This window comes from Pygocentrus nattereri, chromosome 5 (genome assembly GCF_015220715.1).
Source record: "Pygocentrus nattereri isolate fPygNat1 chromosome 5, fPygNat1.pri, whole genome shotgun sequence".
Lineage (NCBI taxonomy): Eukaryota > Metazoa > Chordata > Actinopteri > Characiformes > Serrasalmidae > Pygocentrus > Pygocentrus nattereri.
Window position 1 is genome coordinate 12,032,422 of NC_051215.1, and position 12,079 is coordinate 12,044,500.

The window sequence follows — 12,079 nt, forward strand, 5'->3', positions numbered from 1 at the left end:
TTTGAACTCTATGCAGACATGGAATTGACATGTTCCGTGTTTCTTTTATGAGAATGGTGAGTGCTTATCTCCCTGAAGTCATGCTTGCCCTTCTTTAGTCAAACCAGGTGGCTTCAGGAAGCAGGATAAAGTGTGTTGAAGCGCCTTCTTCCTCCTCATTTGGCCAACATTAGTGTATTTCATCTTGCTTAACCTGTCCAGGCTTTCTGGTTAACTGTGAATAATTCCAGCTCCTTGCAGCCTGTGGTCTATTCCTCTCCTGGGCTCTTCCCCTTCTTGTGTTCGATTTATAGACACGGAGAAAATCTGAGCAAATCAGCTCCAAATTAGGCCATGCGTGACTTATGCTCCTGACCTGCCGCTGTACTTCACGCTGCTGCTACGCTGTTGTGAGGCGACCAATTAGATATGCTCAGGGGGCTAGGAGAACATTGGGGAGTGGGATGGGGGGTTTAGCGTGATGAGAGAGAGCCCCCCATGGTCATTAGTGTAGGCTGAAAGTGGCCGTTGAGCCTGTGGTGTGGCCAGTGTGGTGCTTCGGGGTGCTGTGCTTGCAGAGAGCCTGATCATTAATTGCTGTCAAATGTGTCCTGGAGCTAACTTCCTGTTGTGTCCACAGGCTAGCTCGTTACGTGACCTTACTTAAAGCCCGGCGCTGGCATGCTCCAATACTGCTGCATGACCCATTCGCTTCACGCTTAAATTACAGCAGCACTCTTACGGCCGACTTAGCACCAAGGGGTCTGAGGTCATATTCGTCAGAGTTCTCAGAATAACAGTGCTGATCTAAGACCAAGCTCTTGAATTTACTCATATGGGTAAAAGAGGGATGTTAGAATTCATCACTGCATCATGGTCAGTCTGAATTTGTTGTGCAGCTGCGGTGTAAATGAAAAGCATTTAATACTAACAGTTAGCACTGCTGCCCTCCACCCAGCAGACTGTGGCTCTATTCTCTTCGTATGATAGGACCAGGAGTCTCATTATGCTGTTAGTTACCTCAGTAATTGTAATAGAGCCCACTGTTGTCAACTGAGTTGGAACTGAATTAGAATGGGTAATGGTTGAAATTGTCCCCTGCACAATAGGACAGCACTCAAATAAAAAGAGCATTGCTTCAACAGCTACTAGCGGTGCTCTGTAGGCGACCCTTGCCAGTCTGCAGTGATAGCAGAGCAGAATAAAGTTCGCAGTTACCTCGCTTTTAGTCATATGCCTTCAAAGAGGGGGCATTTTAAGGTGGAATGGGAAATTTAGCTAGCTAGCTACTGAGATATTAGCATACTGTTACTGATTTCTTATGCAAGTTATAAAGAAAGTTATGTTATAATTCATTGAAACAACATTAAACTAAGATAATTGAAAGGTTATCGTAATTTTTTAACAGAGAAAATATTCACATTTGTGGGTTTCTTTCGTGGATTGTGCAGCCATCTTGCTGTTTTTTCTTTTTACTCATAGAACTCCATTTGAAGGGCCATCTCAGCAAAAATCAGGACACCCTACCCCTAGGCATGAACGGACAACTAAGGGCTACGTATGAGGGACAATGGGTGAAATGGGATTGGGCTTTAGATTGTAGGTCATTCTGGATGATGGTGTCTTCCAGTAGAGGTCAACGTAAATTCCCCCTTCCCCTTTTTAAAAAAGTTTGATTTATTGGCAGCCTAATGTTGGATGACCAAAGAAATCTAATTTAGTTAAACATGTTAACCTCAGTAAGGCAGACTACAAAACATGCTGCTGAGAAAACTCAAAGATCTTAGTGCATCATGTTTGCTTGATATTTTGAGATCCTTCAACAGTTTCTTTCTCACAGAGTGCATCAACTTTGGAATGTTATTATTACTAAGTACCATTAAGTCATTTCCTACCCCAGGCAACCAGATAGATAACGATTGTCCAGGATATCCTGTCTTCTTTTGGGGCTTCTTCAGGATTCTGAATGGCTGATTCGTGATTATATCTGTTCGTCCTTTTGCTGGTCATCCTCTTTTTCTTTTACTTTCGGCTCTTACAAGCATAAAAGTCTTTTCTAATAAAATGGTCCATAAAAGCTTCAGATTGATTGTCTGGGCTTCGAGTAAGAGGCGAGGCTTGATTGGTTCGTTGATCAATTCAATTTGATTTTTAGCTGTTCAAGGTTTTCTCAGAAGTCTTCACCAAAACCAAAGTTCAAAGGAATCTATATTTCTCCTGCCTCTCTTGTTTATTGTCCAACTTTCGCATTTATAGAGAACCAAAAAGAAGACCAAAGCAAGGCTAATTCTGAAATTTGTAGAGACAAACTGTTGCATTTGAATCTTTTCAAGTTCCTTTGTCCTTGCTGAGTGCAACTCTGTGTCATATTTGTTGAGTGCTGGACCCTCTGTTGTTAATAATTGATCATAGAAAATAAAAGCTGCCCACTATCTCCACATCTTCTCCATCAGTGATAAAGTTAGCAGTCTGTCGTGTCTTCATAACTTCAGTTTTTTTTCATATTAAGAAAAGCTGCAGTCCCATCTTTTCACTCTGTTCTTTAACCTTCATTATAAGGGCTATCAGGTCTTCCAGATTTTTCACAGACAACAAATAGTGGTATAATGCAGTCTTGTCTAACTTCTTTGCCAATGTGGAACCGTCTGTCCATTTTCTATCCAGTCAAAGACTTTGCTGTAGTCAGTAAAATTCATGTAGTTTTACACTGCAGCTTCCTTCTTGCCTCCTTGTCTGTTTCCATGAAACATCTGTTGTAATATCCGTTATTCTTCTGCCTTTTCTGAATCTTGCTTGCAAATCTGGCAGTTGTTTTGGCTTTGGCTCTAGTCTGTGTTCAGCAATCATAATTTTCATGCATATGATATTAAGGTGGAGTGTTGGAATAAAAATGAAAACAAATACGAAAAATATAAAGTTGTCATGCTTCTGGATTCGGTCTCTGTCCCCAATGACTCTCTTAACTTCGCCTCCCACAGTCCCCTTGACCAACATGCCATCGTCGCATGTACTTCTAGAAGTGACTCACCTGAGTTTTGGTTTCTTTCACCTGTGTTTGCTTATCTCTGTTTATATATATATATATATATACCCCTTAGTCATGTATGTTGCTAAGTATTGCCATCGTTTTTCGTGAGTGTACCGTGTGTTCTCGCCTCGTTTTTGCCTCGTCCATGTATCTGCTTATTCTGCTCTTGGTTTTGACCTGGCCCTACTTGGGTAATTTGCCTTTGACCTGTCCTTTTAATATTAAAGCCTTTTTTCTATTTTGTATATATGAGCATCTGATGTGTCACAGCTACAAGTTACTGCAATTTTATATATAATATAATATAATAACACTGTCATTTAAGAAAACAGTATGTTTTAAATATTTTGCATTTTTTTACAGTAAAAATTCATGTTGAAATGTTTAACATACTGGCAACATTTCATTTTACCTCTGCCTACATAAAGACTTCATAACACATGCATAATCATTGCATAACCTTTATAAAGCAATACCTGAATGTTTATGAACAGCTTATGTCATTAATCACAAGATGATATGATTTTTTATGAAGTAAATTACATTGAACTGCCATAAGGGGCCTTACAGCAATGGACATTTGCTGCAGTTATAACATTGTGGTGAAGCATCATTCTTAAGTGATGAAGCTTATACAAGACTACACATAACCTGCATAAAAAGACTGTATTTATTCTATGTATTTATAAGTACAAAAATACAGTTTCTATTAAGATGTTTACAAAGGAAAATATAAATACTCATGTATTGCTTTACAAATACATAACTTTTTCATGCATTACAAAGCATGCATTTCAAAGGTCTGAAATGTTATTAAGGAACTGAACATTTTATAAAAAGAGGGTTGGCATGTTAAGGGTGTCAACCACAACATGAAGGAAATGTGAAAGTATAATTGTAGACGACTGATGAATTAACTAAATTATGAAATACAGTGTTTATGAAGGATATGCCATTTTTTTTTTTTTGCTTTTTTTAAAGGTCTTACAACACAAATTCAAAGTAAAACATTTACAGACAAAAACACTAAAAACAATTACAAAATCCAACCTTATAATCGTGAATCAATTTACATATAAACTAACATGAAAGTAAATAAATAAATAAATAAATAAATAAATAAATAAATAAAATAACAAAAAGGTGGGGGGGCTGGGGTTTGGTATTATTGTGCATTCAAGAGAGGGGATTACCCAAGTCCTTCGCAGGAAGCTGCGGGAAGGACCTGAAAAAGGTAATGAAAGGTGACCAGCACCTATAAAGGTTGTCCACTGAACCCCTCAAACTAAACTTGATTTTCTTAAGCCGCCAAAAGAAAACAGAATTTCATGGTTCTTAGTATTTTAATGAAACAGAAAAGGCAGTTTATACTGATAATGACAAATGTAACACCTTATAAGGATAATGGCCCATGTGAAATATCTATGTATATTAGAGAGAAAGTATCTTTTCCAGCCAAGGAGTGCTCAAGGCTCCTCTACAGGAAATAATAGAATGCAGTGTTTATTCTTAAAACAAACATTTTCTTTGAAGACAAAACAGGAGACGGGTTATGGTGTAACTTTAGACCTGTTCTGTGCTCTTGTTTAATACCATCCCTTTTCATGTTAGCCACCTATCCAGTAATATCTCTGCCAACCTCAATTCAGCCCATTCTCAGACAGATGACTATCAAACACCACCAAAAAGCTACTTAGCCTGCTACTTAAAGGATTAGCTCACCAATGTGGTGAATAAACCCCTCGCGTGAGTTCATTATCTGGGTTTCAGCAACAAGATCAGTGGATTTCAGCACCATTTGTAAAAAAAAATCTGATCTGAATGTCTTTCATTTCCATGAAATTGGCACTGTGGCCACTGGGCTGTATTCTTTCCACACTTGGATTTGCATTTATACATTTTCCCTCTGAACTGCAGGCGTCAAAAGCCCAGCTGTGACAACCAGTCTACAATAATCAAATTACAGCTTATCACGGCAAATGCAATGTCTGTGTTTTTATTCCAAGCCCATGTTCATCAGTTAGCTTTCATCCATTTACCAGTAGGTTGGCCCCTTGTCATGACTGCCATGTTTGTTGTGAACGGGAAGTCTGTGACCAAGAAAATCCTCATCCTAGCCTGTACAGGAAAGGCCTACATTATGCCAGAACTAAGGGCAGAAGTTATGATACTGATATATATTTAGTTGTATGTACAACCCCAATTCCAATGAAGTTGGGACGTTGTGTAAAACATAAATAAAAACAGAATACGAAGATTTGCAAATCATTTTCAACCTATATTCAATTGAATACACTACAAAGACAAGATATTTAATGTTTAAACGAATAAACTTTATTGTTTTTTGCAAATATTCACTCATTTTGAATTTGATGCCTGCAACACGTTCCAAAGAAGTTATGACAGGGGCATGTTTACCACTGTGTTACATCACCTTTCCTTTTAACAACACTCAGTAAGTGTTTGGGAACTGAGGACACTAATTGTTGAAGCTTTGTAGGTGGATTTCTTTCCCATTCTTGCTTGATGTACAACGTCAGTTGCTCTTCATAATGCGCTGCACGTTTTCAATGGGAGACAGGTCTGCACTGCAATCAGGCCAGTCTAGTACCCGCACTCTTTTACTATGAAGCCACGCTGTTGTAACACGTGCAGAATGTGGCTTGGCATTGTCTTGCTGAAATAAGCAGGACGTCCCTGAAAAAGACGTTGCTTGGATGGCAGCATATGTTGCTCCAAAACCTGTATGTACCTTTCAGCATTAATGGTGCCTTCACAGATGCCACGCTTTGCATGGCAGAGTTTTAACTTAAGTGATACTTTTTTAATCCCACAAACGGGGAAATTCCACCTCCGCATTTAACCCATCCGTGAAGTGAAACACCACATACACACTAGTGAATACACACACACTAGGGGGCAGCGAGCACACTTGCCCAGAGCGGTGGGTTGCTCTATCCACGGCGCCCGGGGATCAGTTGGTGGTTAGGTGTCTTGCTCAAGGACACCTCAGTCATGGACTGTTGGCACTTGTAGATGGAGTGATGAACTGTGTTCACTGACAGTGGTTTTCTGAAGTGTTCCTGAGCCCATGTGGTAATATCCGTTACAGAATGATGTCGGTTTTTAATGCAGTGCCGCCTGAGAGATCGAAGGTCACGGGCATTCAGTATTGGTTTTCTGCCTTGCTGCTTACTTGCAGACATTTCTCCTAATTCTCTGAATCTTTTGATGATATTATGGACTGTAGAAGATGAAATCCCTAAATTCCTTGCAGTTGCACGTTGAGAAACGTTGTTCTTAAACTGTTGGACCATTTGCTCACGCACTTGTTCACAAAGTGGTGAACCTCGCTCCCCATCCTTGCTTGTGAACGACTGAGCCTTACAGGGATGCTCCCTTTATACCCAATCATGACACTCACCTGTTTCCAATTAACCTGTTCACCTGTGGAATGTTCCAAACAGGTGTTTTTTGAGCATTCCTCAACTTTCCCAGTCTTTTGTTGCCCCTGTCCCAACTTCTTTGGAACGTGTTGCAGGCATCAAATTCAAAATGAGTGAATATTTGCAAAAAACAATAAAGTTTATCTGTTTGAACATTAAATATCTTGTCTTTGTATTCAATTGAGTTGAAAAGGATTTGCAAATAATTGTATTCTGTTTTTATTTATGTTTTACACAACGTCCCAACTTCATTGGAATTGGGGTTGTAATGTGACAATCACAATAGTGACATTATATCATCACATTACTCAACCACAGCCTGAAAAAAGCTTAAGGACCGAAGGCTTTGGCTCAGACAAAGCTCACAAGTGCAATGAATGCACATAGTTTTAGCCTGGATACGAAAAAGGGCTATTGTGAACGGTGTAATGAAAGGCAGTCTTCAAAAGCAGCCTGCTAGAGGATTTCAGAAGCAGTGATACGTTGAAACAATGCAGAAGAAGGATATGTAGTCAGGTTGCAGTTTTCAAGCTCCACAGTGCTGAACTTTTTTCGCTTTATTGCTAATTATAAGTAGAAAGGCTCAATCAACGTCTTCGCAGACGCCGCATTTATAATACGGCTTAGCTCGGATTCGCATGTTTACATTCACTGTGTGAGGAAAAGACACAGTTGGAAGCATTTCTATAAACAAATGCTTCTGTTTTAATTATTAGTATTGCATATGAGAGAGTATGATAATAAATCTGCTTAATTGTAAGCAGTGCGCTTTTTCAATAAATGACTTACTAGCTGTTACTTTCAGTAGCAGTTCTGTTTCTCCACTGCTGAGAGAAGAGAGCTAGGTGTCCCTGCACACCCTCTTCTTTTATTTTAAACTGAGTAGCTCTGACACGTCTTTCAACTGCACGCAAAAGGAGGGAAACACACCGATGATTTCATCTGACTCTGGGTGAGCACAAAAAAGAGTTTAATTGCCAAAATGTTGAACGACCCGTATAAAGAGCTTGGCAACTTCACAGAGATTACAGGTTCACATTAGGTGAACAGTGGAGTGCTCAAAGACAATTGACAGTTTAGCTTAGCAACCATGAGAGACAGCTTAACAGAGACAGGCAGTTACCTGTTATTATTATCCACTGAACACTGTCCTAAGACCTGGGTGAAGCGCCTGCAAACTTTTAGCATCACTAATAAATGTGAAAAGGCATTTTAGGCTGCCGTGTTTGTCTGTGAAGGATAATCTCCGAAGAAGACTAATCCCTCTTTGAAATTCAGGGAACCTCAGCCGTGCAGGTGAAAAGGTCCATTGACTGTGTGCTGATAGGTGTTTGTGTGTGCTGTTCTGTCTGTAGACTCCTTCTATGATGTGATCACAGTCGGAGCCCCAGCTGCCCACTTTCAGGGCTTCAAGAACGGAGGCCTCCAGAAACTCCTCAGCAGATACGAGGCAGAGAAGAAGAGGTGAGTCTTTCTCTCTTTGGAGGCCATGACCCCCCGACTCAACACACACCAACGTTCCAACATTCTGTGTGTCTGAACTTATGAACTGAATGAACCTGATGAATTAATTTAACAGCAAGAATTTGAGAGAAAATTCTAGAACTGCGCAAATAAGGGAGAACATTCCATGACATTGTGAATAGGGAGAACATTATAGAATATGGGAGAATATTCTAAAATGCCACAACTGATGGAGAACCTTATACAACAATAAAAGGAGGAAGAACACTCTAGATTGTGCTTGGGGAGAATATCCTAGAACTTTGTAAAAAAGATGAGAACATTCTGTAACAGTATAAACAAGCGGCATTCTAGAATGGTGTAAATATTTTATATGGGTGTGAATGCAGAAAATTCACATAATAATGTGAACATTCAAGCGGAGTGTAAACGAAGGAGAACATTCTAGAACAGTAAATGGGGGAAGAACATTCTAGAGTGTGAATGGGGAGAATATCCTAGAACATTGTCAAAGGGGAGAACATTATCTAACAGTGTGAACATTCTATAGCATTGTTAATGGGGAGAACATTCTAGAATAGTGAGAACATTCAAAAAGAGTGTACGTGGATAGAACAATAGGAATGAGGCAGAACCTTGAAGAACAGTATGAATGTTGCAGAACATTCTAGAACAATGAATGAGGGAAGAGCGCTGTAGATTATTGTCCAAGGGGAGAATACCCTAGAATATTGAGAAAAGGGAGAACATTCAAGAACAGTGTAAATATTCTAGTACAGTGTGGGGAGGACTTTTAAGAATAATGTGAACATTCAAGAGGAGCTTAAATAAAGGGGACGTTCGGAAACACCACAACTGAGGGAGAGCATTCTAAAACAATGAATAGGGGGAAGAACATTCTAGATTATTGTGAATGGGATGATTATCCTAGAACTTTGTAAATGTGGAGAACATTCTCAAACAGTATGATCAGAACAAAAATGGAAACATTTTAAAAGAGTGAGTGTTGAAATGAATAAAATGTTAATTAAAAGCTGATCTAAACAAAAGGGTCTAAAACCTTCTTTTAAATATGTCAGAATCTTCCAGAGCTCTCAGGTAAAAAAAATGATAAATGGCATTCCTTTTTTTAAATTATAATTACTCAGCCATTATGTGCTGCCTGATAAACAAAATGAATCATACATTATTGTAAAATAATGAGCAAATGTGGACTCATCACACGTGGCCTTGTCATACTATGCGATGTTTTTTCTCTGATGAGCCTCAACCCAAAGAAGCAGTTTAATAGTGTTAAAAATACTGTAAATATAATGTAATATAAGAGTCCTGACCAGAATCTCTGTGACAGATGAATTTTTAAATATAATACAGTACTGGGCGAAAGTCTTAGGCACCCAAGACACATTTTCAAAATCTATTTATTTGTGTTTATTTGCTGAGAAAAGTGTTAATATTTGAATAAACAAAATGTATAGAACATTAATTAATAATGGTTATATATATATATATATATATATATATATATATATATATATATATATATATAATGTTAGTATGTTAGTTAAACCATCTTCAAGCCCCTCCTGGAGGAAGCCCAGTATTATATGTGGTTAAAAAGCAGCTCCTGGTTTGACCAATCAGTGCGTCAGTAAATTGTGCTCATGATGTAATAGATGATATTAACAAGTCTCTGTGGCAGCTGTGAAGGTGTCAAGGAAAAATATGGACCCAAGAAATTCTTGTTACTTTTTATTGTTTTTATGTTTATTTGAATTATGACTATGACTTTATTCTAATGTATATTGTGATAAACTCACTGCTGAAGTAAAGTGTTTAAAAATTTGCTTAGATGCCTAAAATTTTCACACAGTACTGTACATATTTTCTTAAAGTAAACAGTAGTAATACATGTAGTAGTACGTTAATGACATAAAAAGTAAACATTATCCTGTTTTATGCAAATTCCTAATGTAAACCGCATAAAAATATTGTTTTATATTAAAAACTATTTCTCAAATATTGAAAATTGTATATGTAATGAGCTGCTTTACATATGCAGTGACTATGAAATAAAGATAAACAAAAAAAAAGAAAAATCATAGAAATCATAGGGGGAGAGTATTATTCAGTCTTAAGTCAAATGTACATACTGACTTTTGGAGTGGTGCCTAATATTTTAAGCATCTTTTTAGGCCCTGCAACCGTACTGCAAACAGAGAACGAGCATGTGTAGGTGCGCTATCCCAGTGTTTAGATGTTTCATGTCAGGATCACTGAAAATGTTCTTGATTCAATAACTCAAATAACTCTCAGGATTGGTAAAATAAAATCCTGTTGTACCAGCTCAGCCACACCAGCGTTATCCACCCGGAAGCAGGTTCTTTGTTGTGACACAACACTGATTTGCCCTTATATAAGGAGCAGATAGGATTCAGGTGTTTTTATCCTCCACTCCATTTGTGCACTGAATGCCTGAGTTTTAAAGTGCCTGCCCTTTCACCTGCTCTTACCTGACCACGAAGAATCACTCTGATATTTCATAAAATGAAAAAACAATTGGACTGAGTGAAATTGTTGTTTGTCTCCACAGCTTCTCAGATTGAGGGATAATTGAGCTCCACAGACAAATCCTTGGTGACGACTAGCACTGATGAAATTTTGACGCAGGCACAGGAAGTAAATTCAGCCTCTCTGTAGCCACGTATTAACGTTTTCTAAGAATGTCTGTTTATCTGCAGTCAGCTTTAAATCTGTCTTGTTTTTGGGACATCTGTGCGTGCGGTTAAAGAAAGCCACAGTTGGCGGCGGCAGCTCAGCCCACATGATCTGTGTTCATCTGTCCAATAACAGTGTCCAGTTTGTTAAACTCTGAATGGTAATCTGTAGTAGACATGTGCCGATGTATAATAATACAATATACCACAACATACAACACAAACAGTATTGTTATTATAAATGCTTTGAAATACCTTCATTGCATTTTGAGTCACGTTAGAAAAGTTGCAGCAGTTTTTTAAGACATTCAGAGTAGCTCCAGGAGGCGCTGCACATTTCAGCTGTGCATTTTCCTGCTGATCGTTGACTTTTATCCGGATTTTAGCCCTGATTCTCAGTCTGTCTGGCCGAGTCTGTGCTAGTTGGCTCAGTCAGAGTGGACAGTTGGAGAGGGAATCAAGTGTGAGGGGTGCTGACTCAGATTTTTGGCCCCCTGACCACATTTCAGAACAGTCTGAGTTTATCAAACTTGAATGGGGTAAGAACATTCTAGATTACTGTGAATGGGGAGAATATCCTTGAACACTGTAAAAGTGGAAAGTATTCTGTAGCACTGTGGATGGGAAGAATATTCTAGAGCAGCATGAATTAGGGGAAGGGGGTATTCCAGAATGGTGTAAATGCTCTAGAAGTGTGTGAATGGAGAGAACCTTCAAGAATAATGTGAACATTCGAGAGCAATGTAAATGCAGCAGAACATTCCAAAACACTGCGACTGAGGGAGAACATTCTAGAACAATGAATGAGTTAAGAACATTCTAGATTACTGTTAATGGGGAGAATATCCTAGAACAGATAAATGGGGAGAACGTTCTCAAACAGTGTGAACATTATATAACATTGTGAATGGGGAGAACATTCTGCAACACTGTGGATGGGGAGAACATTCTAGAGCAGCGTAAATGGGGGCATTCCAGAATAGTATACATGTTCTAGAAGAGGTTGTATGGGGAGAACATTCTAGAACAATGAATGTGGTAAGAAAATTCTAGAGTGTAATCTAGTGCAAACTGATCAATGATTCAATCTGAACAGGTTCCTGCAGCAGCCAATGAAAACCAAGAGTATGAAAGAAAAAAGTACAAGAAAGAAAAGTTGCTCACATGAGGCGTGAAGCTTTTCATTGAGCTGAGTTTAAGTCACTTGATCCATGACCCTCATTTAAACATGTTTACCTGCTGCTTCTTTATTGGGTCAGAGCAAACGGCAGAGAAAACAGCTGCAGCGTCTCTATGTTTGTTTATTTGCATCTGAGAGTAACAGGAGAACGCGAGAGTTCTCATGAGTTTGCACAAGTTCACTGAGTTCTGTTCAGTTCAGCAGCAGCTTAAAAGTTGAGTAGTGTGTTATTCCTAATCGTTTAGTGTGTGATTCCAGTATCGCA

The 12,079-nt window shown here is 38.7% G+C and overlaps 1 protein-coding gene across 9 annotated transcripts in view; it reads left to right on the forward strand.

The window, feature by feature from the left end:
- inpp4b (inositol polyphosphate-4-phosphatase type II B) overlaps positions 1-12,079 on the forward strand; it is a 578,351-nt gene that overhangs the window by 468,055 nt on the left and 98,217 nt on the right. For all 9 annotated transcript variants that reach the window (XM_017717647.2, XM_037538633.1, XM_017717648.2 and 6 more), the window contains one exon: positions 7,809-7,917. In XM_017717647.2, coding sequence (XP_017573136.1) covers positions 7,809-7,917 — 109 coding nt within the window. The remainder of the gene's footprint in view (positions 1-7,808; positions 7,918-12,079) is intronic.